Source organism: Perca fluviatilis, chromosome 1 (genome assembly GCF_010015445.1).
Source record: "Perca fluviatilis chromosome 1, GENO_Pfluv_1.0, whole genome shotgun sequence".
Taxonomy (NCBI): domain Eukaryota; kingdom Metazoa; phylum Chordata; class Actinopteri; order Perciformes; family Percidae; genus Perca; species Perca fluviatilis.
The window spans coordinates 24,317,823-24,342,263 of NC_053112.1; the positions used below are offsets into that span (position 1 = coordinate 24,317,823).

The window sequence follows — 24,441 nt, forward strand, 5'->3', positions numbered from 1 at the left end:
ACAGATTGAATCAAGAAAAATTTATTATGTTGGGGAAACTGCAGCTATTTTATTAGCATGACATGAATAAACGTTACTAAACGTAATGTGAATAAACTTGAATGGGTAAACTCGTCCGTGAACAGATGCATTCTAATCAACGATAGTGTTTAGCAATAAAAACTCCCATAATTCCACGCAACTTCCCAACGTCATCAAACGTCTGTGTTTACAATCCATTGTTTTGGTTGAGAGACCCCTAGCGGCAGAAAGTTACATATTACACATTATTCTTCAACTAGTAGTTAATATTGGCTCCCCATTGCTCTACTACAGCATACAAATGCTGTTTACGCATAAGTGATAATCTAACATAATATACTGTATACTTTGGATAGTTCAAGTACATTTTGTTAATAATATTTATGCACTTTTACATACTATTAAAATGTTGAATGCAGTACTATTACTTTAAGTATTTTAGTGTGATATTGTTACTTAGTTAAAGGATCTGAATACTTCTTCCACTGCTGTTTTTATTAATATTAATATATGATAATACACTGCACACACCTGGATGATGAGAAACTGTATATACTACTGTATGTGTAGATTTACATGAGCAGGAAATATTTTTATATTATATTTACATTACATACATATAATTAATAATAGCATACTAATAAATATTTTCTTTAATAAAAAAAAAAAAGCTTACTGAATCACTCCTCTTATTAAAAATGGCAGCTGTAGAAAATATAGCATTCAACAGCACTGACAAATACATTATACATACACAATAATATTTGAATTATATAAGCAACAAAAAGGCCTGTACTCTAGGTCATGATTAAGAGCCCTCTGTATCTCTTCATGACAGAAGAAAGTTGTTCCTGCAGACTAACTAAAGTTTTCCTTTCATAATCCTAAAGGGCAGCCGAAAGTCCTTTCATAAAAGCTTGACATGATGAATTTTGGTTACCTTTGTTTTCTTTTCTTCACCAGATAATCTCCACAAATCAACTACTTACAAATAAGGCTTTGAGCAATGTTGGTATGTTACTTCTGCAGTCAGTAAACAACCTTATGGTTTAAACATAATGATGTTTTGTATTTGGAAAAAAAATGTCACAGCATTATGTTTATGCTAATTCAGTGACTGGGGGCTACTTTCTGCTACTAGAAGAAACCAGCACTTAATTCCGTATATGGCTTCTGCTCCCATGGACGAATTGCATGTAAAAAAAACTAAATCAAAGTTGGCTAGATGGCCAGCCCAGTGGCTTGTCTTCATTTGCTCAAACTGTCTTGTTGCCCATGACCTGCTGTGCTCTCACCTGAGGCTTCGAGAGCGAGGGCGGGCATGCGGCGAGCGTCGGCCCCCGTCATCGTCCGTGATGCTCTCGGTGCTGCCAAAGTGCTTGGACAGGAAGTGCAACTCATCCATGGTCGGCTGGAAGGGCAGCTGGTGCAGACGCTCCTGGGATGAGCTGGATGACTTGAGGGAGACATGAAAAAGAGACAAGGTTAAATTATGAACTGCTCTTTGTTAGGTTTCTTTGAAAAGCTTCTGTTGCAGCTGCAATGTCAATTGTTTAAAAATAGATATCCAGTGATTGAAAAAAATAAATGGCAAGAACACCTTAATCAATGTGGTGACAAGAAGAGAAGAGAAGAGAAGAGAAGAGAAGAGAAGAGAAGAGAAGAGAAGAGAAGAGAAGAGAAGAGAAGAGAAGAGAAGAGAAGAAATTGTGTACTATCATATGAGTGGGTGGAAAGAACTGAAACAAAGAAGCTACTAACTTAAAAGAACAAGGAAGGCAGAGAGACAGGTGGAAAAACAAGAAACATATCCAGAAGGAGTTAGTGTAGGAGGGTAAAAGAGAATAATTTGGACTAAATACCAGAGCAAAAAGACTGCAGGGAATGACCACCTAAAAGTTGACTGTTGCCTTAAGTGTCTGCTGCCTCGGGGGGTTAATGGCAGCACTATTCACTTTTAAACAAAAGATTTTTCTTCAGTGCAGCAGGGAAAAACCAGCCTGGATCAATGGGAGGCTTAATGAGCACATCTCCCGATGGTACTCCATGGTTGGCATTGGCCACATAACGATTTCTGCTATAAAAATCCATTAGAGACTCCATTCAGGTCTTAGCTACTTGAAAGCTGCAGAAAAACACTGACATGATGATGTTGTGAATGCAGCAGGTCCAGTCAACAGAATCAGAGAGACACAGAGAGCTCGGAGACTGAGGAAAATGCCATTGGATATCATGGTTGTCATGAATGAAAAACTCATATCTGCCTCGATCCTTTGTGCAGTCACAGGGTGCATCTCAATTTAACTTAATCGCATCCAGATTTCCTTCACCTGCGTCTTAGTGCCTCTTACTGAAGACGTGACTAGAGATGCAATATGTAAGGAAATATGCAAGGAAATAGGAATTGCTTTTAGAAAATCATCATCATCATAAGTCAGTTTTCTGATGATGGTTCCACAGCTCGATCACCTGTCAGTCGGCCTCAACAGCTCCTTAGTCTTTTGATGCCTTAGAGTTGGTATGTGCACATATGCAATAACAAGGGTGTAAAGTTACCATTTCTAGCACTATTACTTTTTTCATATTTCCTCCCACATGGCAAAACAGAATGTAAAATTAGTCTGTGCATGTTTTCCCTTAAAATAAATCATTTGCAGCATCCACACATCCACACTTCAAATCAAAACTTGATTCAGTATTTGTAACATACAGGTCCAACCACAGTTTGTAAATGGACCTCACTGCCCAGAAACTGAATGCTAATGAGCCATTTCTACAGCAGCATGTTTTTTTTACAAGCTAATTTAATAATTAATTTGAAATCTGAATTTCTGTTTGTAAATTAATTAGTTAATGAAAAAGCTTATGATGAGAGTGTCTTATAATTTATAGAAATGTTTTGGCCAAATGGTGTTGGCAAAGTGGAAATAATGTATACATACTGTAAACAGGCTATCTTAATATAGCCACCAATGGAAGATGTGTTAATTTTTGAAAAGACAACAGACTCTTTTCTTCTTCCTAACTATAATTTAAGATAAATAAAAATCTGAACTTGGGAGTGAAATGACTGATATTTGTCCTGGTATAAAACTGTGGTGTTGTGGTGAAGCAGTCAAGGCAGCCCGACCAGCTGCAGCGCCCAACACCTAACACATTTCCAACAAAGGGAAATTCAAATTGGGATGTACCTGTAAGGTTTCATCCTTTGTACTTCCTCCACTTTTAACTGTTTATATTTCTGCAGCTTTCCAGCATAAATTTGGTTCACATCTACATGTAAGAAACTCCTCCACACACACACTAGAACTAGCAGAGCACTGAAACCTGACGGGATGGAGGGGGGAGGGTGGATATGAAGTATATGGAGAGACTGAGAAGAAACCATCTTCAAACTCATCTACCGGCAAAAAGATATCAATAAGTCGCTTCCAGCTTACTGTATGTCTCTCTATACTCTATGTGCTGCTGTGAGGATGTGCATGAGAGAAAGTGTACAGGGGGTGGATTATGAGTCAACACCTTGTCTCCACCTGAGCATCATACACATTAAGGTCCATTTCTCAAATGGACTATTTACCAAATGGGCCTTGGCAGGGTTCATTTCTCTGAGTAGTCTCTTATGCTTCACTCAGACAAAAGTCAACATTGTTGTTGTCCCTCGGTTTGCTTCAAAACAGGTTTCCATCTACACTCTCTCTTATTTGTCTCTGCTACCACTCACCATCCATCTCCGCTTCTCTGACGATAAAGTGATGGATAGAGAAATAGTAACTGGAACAGGGAATTAATACAGATTGGTTATATTTCCCTGCTCCACTTTTTTTCAGAAAGGCCAAGTCATCAGGTTGATCATATCTTAGCAGCTGAGGAGTTATTTTTGGTCCTGGTTTACATGTGATGCATGTTCCTTAGCGCTTACATGCTTTTAAACAATCGGCAAAGTCAAAGAACAAAGTCAAAGAACACAGGGGTGAGTGTGTGTGTGTGTATGTAGTATGCATGGCATTTAGTTGCAAGGGTGGTGTGTAACATTTCAAAGCGTAGCGAGACCAAAGTAGAACATGCAACTTTTACAACATTAGCACCAGTGGTGTAGTCTAATGTATTGTAGTGGGTATACTATATATATATATACAGTATCTCACAAAAGTGAGTACACCCCTCACATTTTAGTAAATATTTCATTATATCGTTTAATGGGACAACACTGAAGAAATTACACTTTGCTACAATGTAAAGTATTAAGTGTACAGCTTGTATAACAGTGTAAATGTGCTGTCCCCTCAAAATAACTCAACACACAGCCATTAATGTCTAAACCGCTGGCAACAAAAGTGAGTACACCCCTATGTTAAATTCCCATAGAGGCATGCAGATTTTTATTTTTAAAGGCTAGTTATTTCATGGATCCAGGATGATATGCATCCTGATAAAGTTCCCTTGGCCTTTGGAATTAAAATAGCCCCCCATCATCACATACCCTTCACCATACCTAGAGATTGGCATGGTTTCATGTCAGTTAGCCTGATAGCTGGTTTGATTTGCATTGAAAGATGATTTTATGGAAAGTACCCCATGCCAATCTCTAGGTATGGTGAAGGGTATGTGATGATGTGGGGCCATTTTAATTCCAAAGGCCAAGGGAACTTTATCAGGATGCATAGTATCCTGGATCCATGAAATAACTGGCCTTTAAAAATAAATAATACTTTACATTGTAGTAAAGTGTAATTTCTTCAGTGTTGTCCCATTAAAAGATATAATGAAATATTTACTAAAATGTGAGAGGTGTGAGAGGTGTACTCACTTTTGTGAGATACCATATATATATATAGAGAGAGAGAGAAGGCCAGAATCTGCCTTTGGGGAAGGGGGGGCATATTATAATGGGGGGTCTGGGTGTCCTCCCCCAGGGAAGTTTTGAGGGTCAGCAACTTCATTTTTGTTGCATTTGGATATGATTTAATACACCAATTTACGGTGGAAATATCTTTATTTAGCCTATGCGAAGAAAAAGAACACAGATGACAATTCAAAATATATCAAAAATATAATGAAAAGTATGTTGTTGCGTGTCATTGGGCATTTTTAAGTGGGTATATGGAAATCCTGGAGCTTTCTTAGTGGGTATATTGCGTATACCTGCGTATCACGTAGACTACACCACTGATCAGCACGCACTGATTTTACGCATGAAAACATATGCAAATGAATTCTGTGAGTGAAATACATATTCATGCAAAAAAGCCCACCTCATCAATTTAGCAAAGGATGAAAAATCTAACATACAGTTTTGTGTGTTGATTTCATGAGCTAAATTATAAAGAGAAGAAAAAGCAGCCCCCCACACTTTGTTACTTTTCTCCTGTTTCTCTGGTAAAAATGGAAATGAAAGAAAGTACAGTGTTTGCTTGCCATGCTGTAAAGAGGGGAAACATGAAGGCGGTGAAAACAGCATAACAGTCACAAGAGGCCTCACATTTTACTTCAGGGGACATTTTAGAAGATTGCTGGTGTCCAGTTTGATAGTGTCAAGTTTTGGGTTACCAGGGAAACACTTACAGTTGTCAGCTCTATGCTACATTTCAAAAAGCATAAGGTGCAGTGGCTGCTACAGTAATAATACACGATGACTTGACCGTACCACATTCATTACAGTAAAATTTAGTGTAATTTAGTCAGAGTGGGTCACCAACTAAATTTTTAGTGCCACAGCAATCACTGGCCTTACGTTACCTCATATAAAAATGGAATTCAGCACAGTGAGGTACACAGATTTTAAATTTGGTAAAACAAAACAATGGTATTAGATTGTTGAGGAAATCAGAGGAGGAGAGGAAAAGTTGGATCGCTCATCCCAAATGATTGCTGTCTTTTATCCTCAAGAAGATGAGATGTGCCAAAATGTTGATGAATAAATAAAAAATGTAAACGACTGCATAAGAGCTAGGGGTGTGGCATTTTTCTTTCTCTTACTGTTGAACTGGGTGTATTGGTGCCATATCCTGAGGAAGGCAGAGAAGCCAAGGACCATCTACGACCATCAGCCCTGAGGAAAGGTAAATACAAGTGAAAAGGGAGAACATATGTTAGAATCAAATACTGTACTCTATCACTTTCAACTCCAATTCTGGTTTCTATTTTAGTCCCTCCAAACAACACAGTTATACTAAAGCAATCCTACCACCTTCCCTTCCTTTCTATCCAATTACACTTTTGTTCCTTTTATTCCTCTCTCCCCTCAGGCCTTCTCCAGCCATGTCTGACACTTCCTTTGAGTGAGTGATGAGGGACACATGTTTGGGCTGAATCCTGGCACCATGCCCCACGATTTAGTCACACAGACTTTTGGTGTGAGCAGCGTAGGTCTAAGACAGGGCTGTGGCATGCAGTTTCATTTTTGTGTGTGTGTCACTGTGTGTTCCCTAGAGAGTTTCAGTGCGTGTGTATGTGTGTGTGTGTGTGTGTGTGTGTGTGTGGCGTGCGCATGCCTGCGTGTGACAAATAACCCTAACAACAATTTCACTCGACTACTTTGCACTGCCTTTGTAGGTTGCATGTGTGACTTATTGTGTGAATGAAGGAGGGATGCCAACCTGCGAGAGGAGGCAAAGGAAAAGTGGGCAGGTCCACTTGGTGAGAAGTTGCGTGGGCTGTCCAACGGACTGCTTCCTGTTAAAATACATATGGACAGAACAGAGCCGAAAACATATAGTACACTGTAGGTTATTGGCCAGGATAATTTACCAAAAGTAATTTTAGCTTTTAGGTAACTCTACAAGACCATTTCATTTAGTCAACCTCACTTTTAAAGAAACATTGAATGCTTATCAGTTGTCATCAAAAATATCAAATTTTTCATTATCAGAGAAACTGAAAACACTGGAGTTATAAAAATAGAAACTGTGTGTATTCACTGTGACAGCTACTTCCAAGACACCTACCATAATGGTGTATATTATCCTTGATCCTGTCCTACACTATTAGTAAATAATTAAAGTGATGGTTCGGAGTAATTTCACCCTAGGGTCCTTTGCACCATGAACTCGAGCCAAACACCCCCCCAGAAGCTTTTTTCACCTGGGTCTAACATTGGGAGAGTTAGCGTAGAGTAGCGTTATCAGCTGAATAGCTTAGCACAGGGGCTAATGGATCCAGTGATGTATCTCATAAATGATCCCACTAATAATGCCCGAAATGATACCAAACTTCTACACTAGTACAAATAGTTTATTTACTCATAAAACGATGGATTGGAAAGTTTGTAAGTACACCAGAAGTGTATGTAAATAACACTTGCCTGTTGGCTTCTTGTCTCTGCTGCTGCTGCTGCTACCTAACGGGCAGTAAGAGTGCTTAGGGCCGTCTACAAATTACAACACCGAAAAGAGATGCAACAAAAATATTTATTAATTTAACTTTTTTTTTAAAGTAAGTGCTGTAGTATAACTAGCAGGAGACAAGTTATAATTGAGGTAAGTTTGGAGACATTACCTTATTTAATCATTAAATTAATAAATATTTTTGTTGCATCTCTTTTCGGTGTTGTAATTTGTAGACAGCCCTAAGCACTCGTCTAACTGCCGGCAGCAGCAACAACAACAAAAGCAGAGAGCAGGAGCCAGCAGGCAAGTGTTGTTTACATAAACTTCTGGTACTTACAAACTTTCCAATCCATCGTTTTATGAGAGCATAACCTATTTGTACTAGTGTAGAAGTTTGGTATTAGTGAGGATCATTTATGAGATACATCACCCTTCAGCTAAGCTAACGCTATTCAGCTAACTTCTTAATGTTTGACAATTAAAACTTCGGGTTTTTTTTGAGGTCATAGTTCAAATATCCTAGGGTGAAATAACTTTCGCTTTAAGATTAAAGAGCAACTTAACACCAGCTGAAAATCTTGTTCTTGCTGACCTCTAGTGCAGTGGTGCCAGAACATACCACAGCATCTCTCCCTTTTTTTTCATGGCACCCAGATTCAGTTGTGTCAGACTGTGCTGGGGGCTGAGTTGAATCAGCATTTGTCAGAGCTCTGTTCACTATGAGAAACCTTTCCATTGCTTGCTATGATTGTCAGTATTTGTCATTGCTGTGCACCTTGAAAACTCACAAGCCAGAAAAGCTTAATGCGTTACTATAACAACTGGCAACTGTGAGCCAGACGGATGCAATTGAATAGACCTACAACCAATCAGAGCAACGAAACAACGTAGCTCTGAGCGACACATGCAAGTTGGGGCGGAGCTTGGTCTGATTTGAAGCAGGAAAGAAATGCCTAACTTTCTCAAATTAAAGAAAGTTACAGCAGTACACTAAAATGTGTTTCTGAAAACATTTTAGGTGAGTAGTATGCAATACAGTAACAGAATCTTGATTAATTTTTGATCAACACTGCCTAGTTTGACAGTTTAATCTAAGTTTCGTGAGCCTGGTGCGTTGCACTGGACAAAGAATGCCAATTACTAGGGGCGGGGGGAAAAACTGATTCACGTATGTTTTTTATTTTTTTACTTCTACATCACTGCAGCAAGGTGAGAATTTAAATAATATAAGGAGATTTTCAGTAAGAATTCAGTGACCACTGCAATTTATAGTTAACTCTGTACTCTTCAGACACGCAAAACTCTGAAACTCGAAAATCCAGCAATAGAAAGTGAAACAAAGTGTTGTAATCAGAGTAAGCTACTTAGTACAGCCGGTAGCACAGAATTTTCAAGTCCGATTTCTGTATAAATTTCATGTATGTCATATTTACTTATTTCATATCAATAATTTTTTTAATGTAATGTCAATTAATAGGTCAATTAAAAAAACTAAATACAATGGGTCCAATATACTGTTTAATCCTGCACTGTATTATGTCTATAACTTTTACTGACCTATGTGTCCAGGCAGTGGAGAGTGTGGCCGTGGCAGGGTGGGCGACGTGCTGGTCAGGATGAGGCTTTTCCGGTTACTGGTTCTGCAACTAGAACATACACGAGAACAAAGAGCACGTCAATATTTGTCTTCATTATATTCTCCATCGATACCAGACAGATGATAGCTGACACACACACACACACACACACACACACACACACACACACACACACACACACACACACACACACACACACACACACACACACACACACACACACACACACACACACACCATTGAGTGACCCCCAGGTTAATGAATACACTGTGTCTGTGTTTGGCTTTGAGTCTGTGTGCTTACTGGTCATCCTGACTAAATGTACAGTATATCCTACAGTATGTGTGGGTGTAAGTATGTAGGCTTTTTTCTTTTTATAGGCAGGCCATAATACAAGACTTTATTGACATCCACCCACCCATAAGGTAGAGCGACCAAGCAACAAAGACTTTTCATTTCCTCTAGGTGCAGACCCACAACGGCTGCTGCCATGAAATATAATGGCAGGAGTGATGAGGCGATGGAGGGATGGGAAGACAGATGGAGAGTAAGAAAAGGACCAGGGAGGGCAGGTATAGACCATAATGAAGAACTGAAATGATTGTACTATTAGGCATCCTTTGCTGCTCTTGTTGCCACCACTGGATGTGTATTTGAACAATGTGTATTTACAAAGGAGCACACACAGAGATGCACAAGCTTACACAACAGTTCATAAAGTGAGAAGTGAATTTTTTATTTTCATGTGTGGTTTGGGTTTTGCTCATAGGCCTTTCTTGCTTGTCTGCGTGCTTCACTGGAGTGCCTGTCAGTTCAGATTTTGCAGAGCAGAACCACATCTGATAAACAATACAAGTTTGCTCCATGTTGCATCAGCCAGCACACTGTTCGACATCTGTGCTGTAAATCACAGACGCACACATAAAAAAAACACACAACAACACAACACACATCGGTCATTTGATGTTTCTCCCTTGATCAATAATCTATATCTTCCCACATCCTCCTTTATCTCTCCCTTTTTGTGATGTGAGTCTTCAGCAGTTGTTTCTAGCACTCCGAGACATCAAACCGCTGGCAGGATTTTATCGGTGGCAGTGCGACTCTGTGGGCGCCAGCTGAGAGAGAGCTTGTACTCAACCTTGCAGAACACAGGAGGAGCATATTGAAATATTTAAGGGAAATGCATTAGCTTAGGAGGAGGGCTAGAAGTGGCTTAACACCATCCTTCGCTACAGCGCTCAGAAGAAGAAAAGGGGAAAGGGTGAGGAAGGAGAGAGGAATAAAAGAACAAGACTAAAAAGTGAAGAGACTGGAGGTGCATACAGTATATGCGTCTAATTTCCTTTCTTTGTCATACCCACACTTCTCTTTTTCTTCTCTTCTTCGCGCCTGCAATCGTCTTTCATTTCACTTGCTTCTTAACTTGTAGTCTCTCAAATACACATTTTCATTGCTGCTCTTCCTCAATCAAAAGCTGAATCACTTGAGCATATGCAAGTCAAGATTCACTCCACAACATATTCTTAACTTTTGATTCACGATTCATCACATCTACAGCAGCTCAACTCTACCAGTGAATCACTATGTTTCAACCACATATTACAGGGAAATGGATTTAATCCTACCTGCAGCGTTCCTGTGACTTATTATTATATATTATATTTCAGTCTCAATAAATCTCTTCACCATCTTTTGATAACTCCTCACTCATCTGTTTCTCCTTCATTTCTTCGGTTTTCTTTCATTCTGCTTTCTTCTTCTTTGCAATTAACTCTCTGAATGATGAATAATTGAAATGTGGGAAGTTCAGTACTCCCCTTTTTAGGGTTATAGAGTTGACTAAACTATTAAAGACAGTAACAAAATGAAAACCCACAAGAGCAAAGCAATCTAATCTTCCCATGAAACCAGAAGTCTCTTGCAGTCACTACGGTTTATAACATTATATTAAATGAATGCTGTAAAAGGGCATCTTGCCCAAAGCATTTGTACTGTAAAAAAAAAAAAAAAAAAAAAAAGGTTAAATAGGAATGCTCTTTACGTTATACTCCAGCAGCCAGCCACATATTTATCACCAGTAAAGGTCACATTAGAGTTCTGCTACTTGTATTCCTGCAACAGCGACGAGGAGAAGAGACAGAAGCAGCAGGGGGGAGAGGAGGGTAAAACCATCCATCTTTGGATGCTCTAACTGTTATGTATCTGATGTATTCCAGTGTATGCTGTTATTTTTTGGATTTTTTGATTATTTTTGTTTTGTTTTTCGGCCACTTGGGCGAAGTGCAACAAGCTGTAAACAAGTCATTGACATATCATCATCTAATAAAGTTCTCATATGGTGAACATTTTAGTTACAGTTGCCTAATTACACATCCTGCAATATTAGACTTTGTCGGAGACGTGTTTGTGTCCCCCTGACAAATGTAAGTCTAATATTCACTCTCCTCTGAGCTCTATTTTGGTCTCCAACAGCTCCAGAGGGAAATACCTGTCCCTTTAGCTGCTAAATGCTTCACTATGTTCACTAGCTATAGCCGCTAACTGTGTCTGTGAGCAAGTAGTGTTCAGTGGGCAGAAAAACCCAAACAATGAACCGAAAGACATTAAATGACTCTTGAGAGAGCTGAGAACAATCACAGTGTTTGGTGATATTTTACTATGAGTGATATCTCTCTCATCATTGATGAGCTTAAAGGTGCTGGACCAACATTAGCCTCCAGCACAGGTTCAAGGCTTCTTGACATAAACCTTTTAACAGTTGCTCAGCTCTACTGGGAGGATGAACACCATTACCTCAACACTGTAAAAACGAAAATGTTGTGAAAACTCAAAATTTCAAGGCAACTTACTGCACTAGATTTTTGAGTTTTGAGGCCAACTCAAACTCCTACGTTTTGAAAATAGTTCAGCCAACTAATAATGTTTTGTTCAAATAATTAACTTTCATATGCTGTGCCAACTAATAATGTTTTGTTTAAATAATTTATCTTTCATAGATGTAAAAACTTAAAATCTTAAGTTTCACATACTAAATAATTCAAAAAACAGTCATGTCAACTAATTATCTTTTGTTCAGATAATTAACTTTTGTGTGTAAAAACTAAGTTTCGACTTCTAAAAAAGCCCCCGTGCAAAATAGGGGCCCATCTAAAGCTGCTGATCTTGCATCACTTGACATAAAAGGGCCACTAGTGAAGTGACGCGCCGCAGAATACTGGCTGAAGGAAGCCTATTACTGCTCAAAGACTGCAAAACTCCAGCTCTTCTTATCAAACGTAACAGTCACTTACCTCATGGTTACAAATGTAAACCAGCACAACAATGACAATTACCAGGCAACAAAACATTACATTCTAAGCAGACACGTTTAATAAACGGAATTCATAAAGTTACATTTGTTTTTCGAACAAACTGCAAACTTTTCAGCAAAGTTTGACACAACCATTTACTGCCTTGCATCATGGGAATTGACCAGCCAATGAACCACCTGACTGCAGTACACAAATCGGAGTTCAAGGCATAGAGCAGGCCGAAAAGGTAGGCAACTGAAAACCCCTGCAGAACTGCCCAGGAAACCCTGTTTTAGCGTGGAGCATGAAAAGAGTAATTGACCTGGCCTCAATTTGAGTCTAACTACAATTTCAAAGTGGCGCCACCATACATTTTGAAGTGAGACCAACTTATCACAATAAACTTAATACAGTGAGTTGAAGTAACTACTTTAACAAAGTTTATAATGCAATTATGTGTTTTTTGTTCTGTTTAATTGAAAATCAAAGTAAGATGAGCAATTTCAAGTTCTCGTTTTTACAGTGAAAAGACGTTCCCTCATTTGACATCTTGATGATGGTAGCGGAGAGTGCTGTCTACAACGCAGTGGGCATGCTCAGCATTTACGTGTATACATGTCACGGGGCAAAATAGTATATTGCTCAATTATATTATCACGATACAAGTAATACTGGATCATGCGGCACATCTGCATTTCTTTATCTCTTAAATCTTTAACCCATGTTTGTCCTTGAATTGGTAAATGCACATAGCATAATAAAATAGAAAAGAATGTGTATATACATGTAGAACTAAGGGGTGCACATTAAAAATTACGGTGCAACACAAGAATTTAAGTGCAGAGTACCGGCAACTATTAGTACAAGTTATAAATTGTAAACAATGAATATAATAATAATAATAATAATAATAATAATAATAATAATAATAATAATAATAATACAAAATGACAACATTATATAAACAAACTATTATCCTAGTAACTGGCAATACTTTGTATAATTTTTCCTTATTCCTCTTAGACTAAACAGCAAAATCATCAGAAAGGCAATACAACATATTTGAGGAGTAGTTCATAGTAATCCTGCCTTGCCCTCAAATCCTGGCCACATAATTAGCCGTCACAGTGGTGGCTGTCAGTGAAGGTTACAGGACAGGAGCTATAGGTGGCTGTAAGGATTTATAACTAACATGTTGTAGATTCACTTGACTGGAAAAGCAAAGAAGATAAGAGAGGTGTGAATGTGTTAGCAAAATGTATGTGTGTCTTTGTGTGTGTGTGTTTGTGTAAAAATGTGACTTTAAATCACTCTGTCACGGTTATGGTCATGCAGTCTGGGCTCACCTCAATTTGGTTTAAAAGGTGCCTGTATGCGTGTGTGCGTGCGTGCGTGCCTTAGGATGTTTTGTACGTAAAAGAGAGATAGAGACAGTTAGTATGCTGCACATCGCTGTCCTTTAATCATAAATCTAAAGCTGTCTCTAGTTTTGTGGTCAAACGCAAACACATTGTCAGTTTACAGCCAAACAATCCTGCACTATATCATCCACCACCCTCTTCTACTTTCAGGTAGATGGTGATGTTTGTTGTCATCCAGTTGCGCATAAATACATTTTAAACAGAAAACTGAAGCGTTGCTGAAAATGAGACAACTTCCTTTTAAATATTAAAACCCATTTGGATCCAATTAAGTTTATTATAAACAAATTATTGTCTATCCATAATGAATTTACCATAGGTAGAAGAGAGATGAAGAGGGAGAGGGTAGAGGATATTAAGCAGAATGTACAACGTTACCATAGCAACACGTTTAGAGTCACACTGAAATGAAGCAAACAGTAACATCTACCACTGAGTCCTTTTTCTACTTTCACCAGAGCTCGAAGTGAGAAAAAGACAACTCTTGTTAAACAAATGAAATAATGAAGGCGAGCATCAGACTGAATCAGCTCTGATCAGAGGCCATAAATATCATCTCACCCTGCACTCAACCACAAAACTGTGACTAAGTGTTTGTTGATATGGCTGGAAGCCAAAGAATGTTTGTGTGTTTGTATGTGAATGCCTGTTGTATAATCCATCATAATCCATTGTGTAATCCATCATGCAGGCTCAATCTGTGTGTGACAGAGGAATAGTGGTGAGGCACGTTGTGCTGTCAGTCAGACAGAGTATGATTCATCGGGGTCAATGGTGCATGCTGCTATTGTGTGGGCCTCTGTTGATGGACACCAGAGCAGATGAGAAAGCCGCGAGTGAGAAACAACTTTCAATATGTGATAGAGAAACAAAGTATGATAGTGTCAGGCTGCTGTGTCTGTCTAAGTCTGTCAAAAAGGTGCAAAGCAAATCAATGTTTTTTTCTGTTCATGCAGGATGCAGGCGGTTTTTGGATCTAGGCGGTCTTAAGAAACACCTCCAGAATGATGAATGACAAACAGTGACAGCAGGAACAAGAGGAAGAAAGAAAGAAAATTTTGTCTGATTTCCGTTTGTTAGCATCTTAATGACAAACATTCATTTTATATTCACATTCACAATTGTTCACTGCTAACATGAAATGTTCCTAATGAATGTATCTTTAAAATGCTCAGTGTCAACATGTTTCATCCTGTGTCTACGGAGATTAATTTAAGCATCCAGGTAATTGTAGTTTCAACAAAGCTTTAAGTTTAAAAACACTGGATTAAAAAATATAAAATACAAGACATTTCAGTGTTCATCCAAACACCTCTCATTCGTCTTGTATTTTATATTTTTTAATCCAGTGTTTTTTTAAATTAAAGCTTTGTTGAAATGTTTCATCCTACAAAATCTGCTCCTGGAAACTACGGCATGATTTACCTTTCTATGGTTATGTTTTGGCAACACAAAGAAGAACTTGGATAACTTCAGGAAAAGATTATGAACAAGTCTACGCTGACTTAACCTTTTTTATGCTGCTTTTTAATATTTAGACCAAAACCACAATCTTTACCAATTCTTAAAGCTGCACTGATCAATATTTTCATCTAATTATAAATCAAGGAACCTCTGTGTGTACTGTATGTTTGTGTGTCTTTCAAATGTCCCGCATGCACCAAATACATCACACGCAGCACGCTGTTGTACGAGCCTCCGTACAGCAGCAGGGGGCGGGGCTTGTGAATGGGTGAATGAGAGGCAAATTGTAAAGGGCTTTTCTGGTAAGGTAGAAAGGTGCTATATAAATGCAGTACATTTACCATTTAACATCAGATGACTGGTTCTCAAGAATGCTTCGAATGGGCATGCCACCTGACAGCAATATTGGGAACCAAGCATTTCATAACTGCATTTAACTTTTTACATTTTACTGCAAGTTGTAAATAACAATAAAAAATACTGAGAACCAAGCAACCTGCCCGTTCCGGACAGGGACTCTCCAAACGGGCCCTGCACTAATATTAACAATGGATCAAATGAGATGATAATTATCACTGACTCTGCAGTTCCCCTCAGCTTTACGCAGCATTTTAGCATCTTTCATCTCATTTTTTGTTTTATTACTGTTCATCAACTCTGATAAACCCTGTGTAAACTACCTGTTCAGCACCAAACAGCAGACAGGCACAGTTAGTGAGTAGCTGGTGAATATAGTGGAGTATTTAGCTGCTAAAGAGAGATATTTCCCTCAAGAGTTGGTGGAGAGCAAAAACAGAGCTAAAAGAGAGTGAATATTGGACTAACTTTCATCAGGTTGCCATAAACATGACTCTACTGTAAATCTATGCATCTGATGGATGTGTAAATAAGTGAATGTTTGCTAACACGTTAGCAATGACGACTAAATAATAAATAATAAAACCTTGTTATATAATACATCAATGTTGTGTTTACAGTCTGCTCTGCTGTCTGAAGTAGCCAAAAAAGTCAACTCGTACTGCTTTAACCAAATGTTTAGTCGCCCAAACTTAACAACACATGGCAAGCAGGACATAAACCCAAGTCTCCTTCGTACTATTATCCCAGGGGTAATTATGATTCCTCCAAAACGTATTTGCCAAAGCCACAGGGGTATTTTGGAGGTGAAAGAGTTGCATGGTGACACACAATGATAAAAGGAACATAAACAGACAGTTTCAGAGATAACCAACAGAGAAACTGAAAAAGCTAAAACCCCAAACAGAGACACAGAGATGTGACAGCCTCCCTGCTCCCAATAATAAAACCCGGGGCTGCCATTGACTACAACGCCCCGGTCAGTCTGCTGTGGCGAGGTCAGAGGTTAAATCTGTGGTAATGACTTGTGCAGAGGCTTTGACGAGCAATTATCCCCCTGCAGGCCATCGGCTGGCATTGGGCCATTAGTCTCTTACACACACAAACACATGTCCATGAATGTGCGAACATGCATGGAAAAAAAACAAACGCAGAGTGTTGGTCCCATAACACCCCAAAACTGTCCCAGACTGTCTACACTCATTACAGCAATATAAGTAATGCAAACAATAACACTTGAACACAGGTCATTAAACACATTTCATGCTTGCCTGATTCGGATATGTCTGAGTTATGAGTTAGGATGGAACAAGTGCATCAAGTACCTTTAATCAGTTTACAAACTAGGGTGGTTAATTACAATGCAGGTCTTTTGTTACGATAGCATTGTACTTATGAGGTAATTGCAGGGTACTGAACACAACAATATTGCTAAAATACTACAGCAAGTATGTTAGGTCAAAGTTGAACCTGTGATGGAGTCCCTGTCTGACATCTTTTGAGCAATGTCACCATGTACGATGTAAGATCTCTGCAAAAAACTTTCTCTAAAATTTGTCAGCTGCTGTTCACAGGTGGCCAGAATACCTTCTTCAACAATAGGAAGTGAAGCAAAAGAGCAAAATGGATAACATGTTAGCTGCTCTGTGATGCTGTACTCAGGCACAGCTGTTATTTTTAGCTAAATGCTAACATCAGCAGGCTAACATGCGCACAATGACAATGCTAACACGCTGCTGTTTACGTTGGTATAAAGTTTACAATGTTCACCATTATACTTTGTCATTTAGTTGTATTTCGCATACTTGTTCATATCATGACAACTCAACCTGCGGACGCTGCACGTGAAAAAGAAACACTACATTCGGTTCTTTGACCAGTAATAAAAACACTGAATAAGAAGAAAGGGAGCCTAAAAAAAGACTTGTAATTCAAAAATGGCTATATATCTATATATATATATATATATATATATATATATATATATATATATATATATATATATATATATATATATATATATATACATATACATACATACATATACATATATATATATATATACATACATACATATACATATATATATACACTAAAATCTATTTATATTTTGTAGTTTTTTGGAAATTAATTAATTAATAATTAATAAATGATCTGTCAAACATCATCCTCAGTAAAAACAAAAAAACAGTTTACTTGTTCTACATTACACTGTTTTTACATCATCATTTCTCATGATTTTCTTCCAACCATTATCTTCATTGTCATTTATAAATAGCTGTTATAAATAACAGTATTTAATGTCATTATGCTTCTTTGGCACTTTGTAATTACTTCCTAAATTACTTCTCCATGAGGGAGGTCTCCTCTGCGCTGCTCTCCTCCTGTGAAGCTCCGTCCACAAACAAAAAGGCCTCTGACGGCTGTATATTAAAGCTGAGCACATTCATTATAACGGATTGTCACTGATGAGAACACAGCACCCATCTAAACAAAACAGTTTCATATTGTGCAAAATCGATTAAAGGAATGAGCCGATTCAGAATGAAGCACAGACACTGACGGCCTGATAGCACATCATGCGAGCACGTTTAAATGTCTGGTGTAGGATGTTATGGACGCAGGCAACAACATGTGTGTTGCTCTTTATGTGTGTATGTTTTGTGTTATATTATGTTATGTGTGTGTGTGTGTGTGTGTGTGTGTGTGTATTGTTGGACCATTACTGATTATCCATTTGCATGCACATGAGAGTCTGTGACAGGTGTGAGCGAGCACTTGCATGCACGTGTTCGGTCAGTCAGTCACTAGTGTCATTTTCTGCTCTAAGTGCTGACTCACGGGGCACAGAGGACACCAGACGCTTCTGATGGTTACACCATCGATCTGTCCAGGCTCACTTCCTGTCAGGTGATCTCTCTCTCTCTCTCTCTCTCTCTCTCTCTCTCTCTCTCTCTCTCTCTCTTTCACTCACTCAAAGGTGAGTGTGTGTAAAATGCTACCCCTTTAAAAAAGCTTTCTGGACCAACAGGCTGTTTTTTCTGTAGTGCATCCTATTATGCAACATCCACTGTTCTTAATGCCAGAGTCCAAAATATCCATCAGGATCTAGATGGATCCCAAAATTGGGAAAGTGGCCACATCAAGCCACATGGGCAGATTTATAAAGCATGAGGCATTCAGAGGGGGTGATTGAGTGAAGCTGACATGGAGCAGATGAAAGCAAACAGGTGATGTGAAAAAAGACAAGAGGATGGGACGACAGGATAAAACTAGAAGGAAAACATACAACAGGACCGTCTTGGTGTTAGGGGTTGCTGCAGGGGTTAGTCATTGCTATGCAATGTATCACAGAGAGACATACATAGAGGCTTTTGCTGTTATACCCCATGAAAGAGAGGATAAACATTAAAGTAACAACCATAGCTTCACACAGTTGTACAAGAGAGAAAGAATGTAGTTAAAGAATGAAAATGAAAAAAGAAAGGAGGTCACAAAAAACTACTGACTGAGTCACCCAGTTATTTCAGCAAATCACAATAATTTTGGCAATTCATGCTGTGACTAAGGGGCAAATCTCAGTTTAAGGAGTTGGTGCTAGATCAATTAATATAAAAAGGTATTGTGTTCTAATGTGATACCTAAGTACAGTGACTGATTATGTAATTAGCTGGTAAGTAAGCTTGCTGTTTGATTTATTAAAAACTTGGCTGGCAGACAAAGTAGCTGACTGCCTAAATTACCGACCAATTGGGTGGATAATAAACATGCTGAAAGACTGTATTCGGGCTGAACTAGTGTCTAACTGGCTGATTTTATAGTGGACTGAGTAAGTGGCTGATAAATAACAAAGTTGTCACTGAGGTCTGTCAGGGCCTGAAGCTGTTGTCTAAATCAAATCAACACCCCAACAAGTCATCTCACATCTGGGGCCTGGTAACCTCTGACACCTATTTAGTCTAGCTCAGCATAACAACTATAAGCAGGGGCAAACAGCTATGTGGCTCTGTTTAAAGTTAAAAATATAAAAATGCCTGCCAACACATCTAAAGCAAACATAAAATGTTTTATCCTAATTTTACGGGGAGTGCTTACAGTGCGTGCTGTAGCTATTTCTTGACGAACAAACAACAGCATGGTACAGTGACTTCACTGAGTAGGTAGATTTTTGACCTTAGGACAGAGCCAGGCTAGCTGTTTCCTCCTACTTCCAGTGTTTATGCTAAGCTAAGCTTATTGCATGCTCTAGTTTCCTACTTAACAGACAGACATGAAAATGGTATCGATCTTCTCATCTAACTCTCAGCAAGAATGTGAATAAGGTAAATGTTGAACTATTCCTTTAAAGACTATCATATTTTTCTATTTGAGAATGGAAGTTAATTCTTGACCTTTAGGTCAGTTTTTGAGAAAAAAAAATCCCAAATCAAGATCCAACTAGCTTTTTCTAAGAATTTGATTTTTTTTAAACTTTTCTTTAATTACCTGGTTTTGGTTTTTACACTGCTCAAATACAGACGTTAACCAGGTTTGATATGATGATGATGATGATATAGAAATGTGACAGAATGACATTACTTCCAAATCAGAGGGTTTTTTGCACAAATGTTTGAGAATATATAAAAAAAGGTTAACATTTAAAACAAGTTACATTGCAACAAAATGCATTCAATACCATGGTATCCAAAGATACACTGGTCTGAAACACACCACAGTCGGGGCACAACACATAAATAGAACACAATAGGACACAATAAACATCCAGATGTCTATTTTCGTCACATCACTTGTCTCCACTCAGAGGTGTTGTCAGACGTCCTCTAAAGGTGTAAAAGTGTATCCTCAGGCAGAGTGATGCAGCAGGAAGTTGTGGCAGTGCAAAGACCTATCTGGATCTTTCTGCATGTGTCACAATCAGTCTCTCGTCTGCTAGTTTCCTGTTTGTCTGCATTAGTCTCTCCACCACGGCTGTTGCTACCTCAGCTCTCTGCAGTTACTGAGACCTGAGAAGCGCTGAATCACCACAATCATGACATTTCACTTAGTTCCCACTGTGACCTTATTCACAGCAAAATTATCCGTAGCCATCACGTCATACAGGATAAAACACGTCCTTCAGTGAGCAGCACTCATTTGCATGAGCGGGGAGTCTAATAGGCATTCAAAATGATTTAATCTAATTATGGATAATGCATATGGATTAACAACAAAGCAAGGCCACCACTTCTATCTCTTAGAGGGATGTATGAATGGAGATGGCAGTAGGATACTTAACTCAATATAATGTCTGGTATAATACAACTAGACTTTGAATTATGACACTAATGGTGTTAAACAAGGAACAGCTGTACTGTAAATGAACAGCTTTGGCATTTTGTGATCATTATTCTTTATTGTGTGGTTTGCATGCAGTAAATGCTTTGGTAACATCCTGGACAGAAGGTCAGAATTTGTTTGTTGCACTTTTAATGACATTAGACTAGAAACAAGCATGTATTGGTTGCCGATTGCAGAGTCGTACAGTAACAACATTGTTTCAACATTTTCACAATAGGATGCTACCCAGTAGGGCTGCAACTACTGATTATTTGTATTATTTCATGGTTTGTCCTGCAATTATACGGCTTAGGCAAAGCCTTCATGTACCCTTACCCTAAAGTGTTACCAATAAGGACATAAACCTGAATGCACAGCCTAAATATTACCTCTAAGCAGATTTATATTTATCTGGAAAATAACCAAATTATTTCATATGCAATTCATGTTGCCATGTTGTCTTCCAACGCATGCCTGTATGAGATGTTGTGTTATCATGTCTTTGCAATATCAAAGATAAACCACAAACAACAGTCTGTGTGTTTTGGTTAAGGCCATCCTGAACACCAGCCAGTAACAGATGGTGCTGCCATGGTACAAACAACAGGAGTAGAGCATGGAAAGGAGTTTTCCTTTTCTATATCATCTTTCACTGTACAGCTCCTTCATTAAAAAATACCAGCCAAGCAATGCAACTGCACAAATATACGTATGTCACTGAACGTCCATGTAGACAAAAATATCTGCGAAAGCTCCTTCATTTAGTCACCTCTAAACGCCATAACACCACTAAGGATGTGCTTCATTGTAACCATGGTTCATTTGTTGTTGCCAAAGTAAATAATTGTGGTGCCTACTTCTGAGCTATCAGGGCCATCATCATAATGTACAGTACTCTGTAGTCAAGCTTAAAATAGCCTGGATTACCTGTCACAACGATGATAGATGTGTGCAAAATGAAACTAGTGTAGCAAGGTAAAAGATTTGTGTACAGATACAGATAGCTTTATTTATCCCAAGGGCAATTCAGTTTCTATTGTAACTATTATATATTTAATGTAGTGTAATTATAAGTGTTATCAGCAATAACAACGTTCTGTTATACTGTGAGTCAAGGGAAGAGAGCATATACTGTAGGCTAAATAAATCAAATGTTTTTTTATGATAGCTCTACTCTACTACAGTTTTCTTCTTTTGTGAAAAATGAACATTGACAAAATGTATTGTGTGTGAGTGGGATGAAATGTCATGTGTTGTTCATGAGTGGGATAATTTGCACTTTGCATCATGCACACATATGTATGAGTGGTATAATACTGTATATACGGTGTGTGAGTGAGAGAAACATTAAGGCCAGCTTCAGTCCCTGAAAGCTTTGTCTCCCTGTAGTGATCTTTAAAACAACAAACCAAACGAGTTTACCTTGAAGTGAGAGGGAAGGAATTTGACAAGCAAACTAAGAGTTTATCATCATGGGCTCAGTTAACCCCACTGGGCTACTGGCTGAGACACTACACGAGGCTCTGCCTTTCATCCCACCCCACTCTCTTCTTCCTGTAGCTTTGCTGCTTTTTCTGTCTCTCGTGCCTCATGTTCTCTCTCTCTCTCACTCACTCTTTTTGTCTTCCTTTAGCTCAATCTGTTTGGGAGTGGGCACAAAGCATTGTCTCTCTTAATTGCCACGACCAGCCAAGAAAACACACACACACACACACACACACTAATGAAACAATGCAGACAGACAGACAGACAGACAGACACACACACAAGAGAATAAAAGCAATATCAGGGATAAATAATCTGGTGATATTTATAACTCAGAATTAGGGCTGGGTATCTCTATAAACAGATTCCGAGAGGGTTCCAATATAGGTCTAGATATTGTATGAAAATTTCCATACTAGAGTTTCAACACTAGCACCAACACATTATACTTTTTAATGCCTTTCTTTGAGAAATGGAAATTTTCCTTTTTCATTTAACAAAAGAAGCCAGAGTTAAATGTTATCTCAACACAAGACACAGTATCTTCTTCTACACTCAGTTGGCAGTTTATTAAGTCCACCTAGCTAATACTAACAACCTAATACAACAGTCCTCCAATAAATCCGACCTTCAGTAAGGTTATAATGTTCTGTTTTTGTATAAACTTTTTTGAAAGGTGTTGATTCAACTATATGGTCATGTTGAGGATTTAGTTTGTGGTGATGTTGAACTGTATTGCATTGCAGAGGTGTCTCTATTATTTTGTCCATCCCATTTATATCAATGATTGTAGCTAAATAACAGAAGCGTATACTCACATACACACACAACTTAACAATAATACAGACCAGGCCTAGTGCTGAAACGATTTGTCAATTAATTGATTGGTGAAGCAACAGAAAATTAATAGACAGCAATTTTGACAATTAATCTTCAAGACATTCATCAAACAAAAATACCAAACATTTGCTGGTTTCAGCCTCTCAAATGTGGGTGCTCTATTTTTTCTCTTTATTTTAATTGTAAATTTAATATATTTAGGTTTGACAAAGCAAGTAATTTGCACCTTGAAAAACGATTTTTAGTATTTTCTGATTCACACACATGAAACAGACATTAGGAAAGAACAACAATTTTGTGACACACAAAATCATACATACTGTAAACATGCTAAGCTCTTAAAGCAACAGCAAACACTCTCCTTAAACCCACGTTCTCTCTCAAACACATACAGTCTGCATGGTGGCCGACAGTCAGACTAAGGAGGGGGTTTATTCTTGTTCATGTACAGAATATCCTGCTGTTCATTCCCTGCACAGTCGGAGCAACGGTGAACACTCAGACTAATCCCCCTGTGATCAGATGAGATGAAGACAGCTAAAATGAAGCACCGCAGGAGGGACTAAAGGGTCGGTACAGATTGTACATCAGGGAGAGGAGAGGAGAGGAGAGGAGAGGAGAGGAGAGGAGAGGAGGAGGAGGAGGAGGAAGGAGAGGAGAGGAGAGGAGAGGAGAGGAGAGGAGAGGAGGACTTTAAGAGGCAGAAATGAGGACTGAGTCAGAAGGACTGAAGAAAACAGAAACAAGGAAAATGTGACATTAGGGACAGAAAATAAAGGAAAGAGAGAAAGAGATGAAGAGGAAGGAAGAAGAAGAGCAAGGACTTGTGCCAAGCAGGCAGCACTCCAGCACTGCCCAGTGTTGGCTCTCAGCTACACAAGCACTCCCTGGACACTGATAATAATACATTCACTTCATAATGCTATCTCTGGCACACAGGCTACTGTCCTAGCACACACATACCTTTGTGTGTGTGTGTGTGTGTGTGTGTGTGTGTGTGTGTGTGTGTGTGTGTGTGTGTGTGTGAGTGTAGAAGTGTGTAAAAGAGTGAGCCATAATCTAAAGCAGGCTAAGTCCTTGTGCACATGTGTATCACTGCAATAAAGCTCAACAGGGATACAAATAAATACCCATCCAGCAAGTCTGTGATCTGCTATAACACACACACACATACATAGGGAAACATGATCAAACGTCCATGTACTTCAGAAGCTGAAATACACATAATAAAAGCATGCTGTATGCAAAAATCACAAACATACATGCATGTAAAGACATCAAATATACACACACAAAAGCCCACACACCATATTGCTGG

General features: G+C 38.6%; 1 protein-coding gene across 4 annotated transcripts in view; it reads right to left on the reverse strand.

Annotated features, from left to right (window-relative positions):
* Window positions 1-24,441, reverse strand: part of LOC120561855 (microtubule-associated serine/threonine-protein kinase 1-like) — a 75,042-nt gene that overhangs the window by 31,361 nt on the left and 19,240 nt on the right. For 3 of the 4 annotated variants that reach the window (XM_039805180.1, XM_039805171.1, XM_039805186.1), the window contains 4 exons: window positions 8,907-8,995; window positions 6,621-6,696; window positions 6,001-6,073; window positions 1,317-1,477 (listed from right to left, as the gene is read on the reverse strand). In XM_039805180.1, coding sequence (XP_039661114.1) covers window positions 1,317-1,477; window positions 6,001-6,073; window positions 6,621-6,696; window positions 8,907-8,995 — 399 coding nt within the window. Of the gene's footprint in view, window positions 1-1,316; window positions 1,478-6,000; window positions 6,074-6,620; window positions 6,697-8,906; window positions 8,996-9,365; window positions 9,455-24,441 lie in introns of those variants that run through there. The other variant, XM_039805162.1, reaches the window with a different exon arrangement.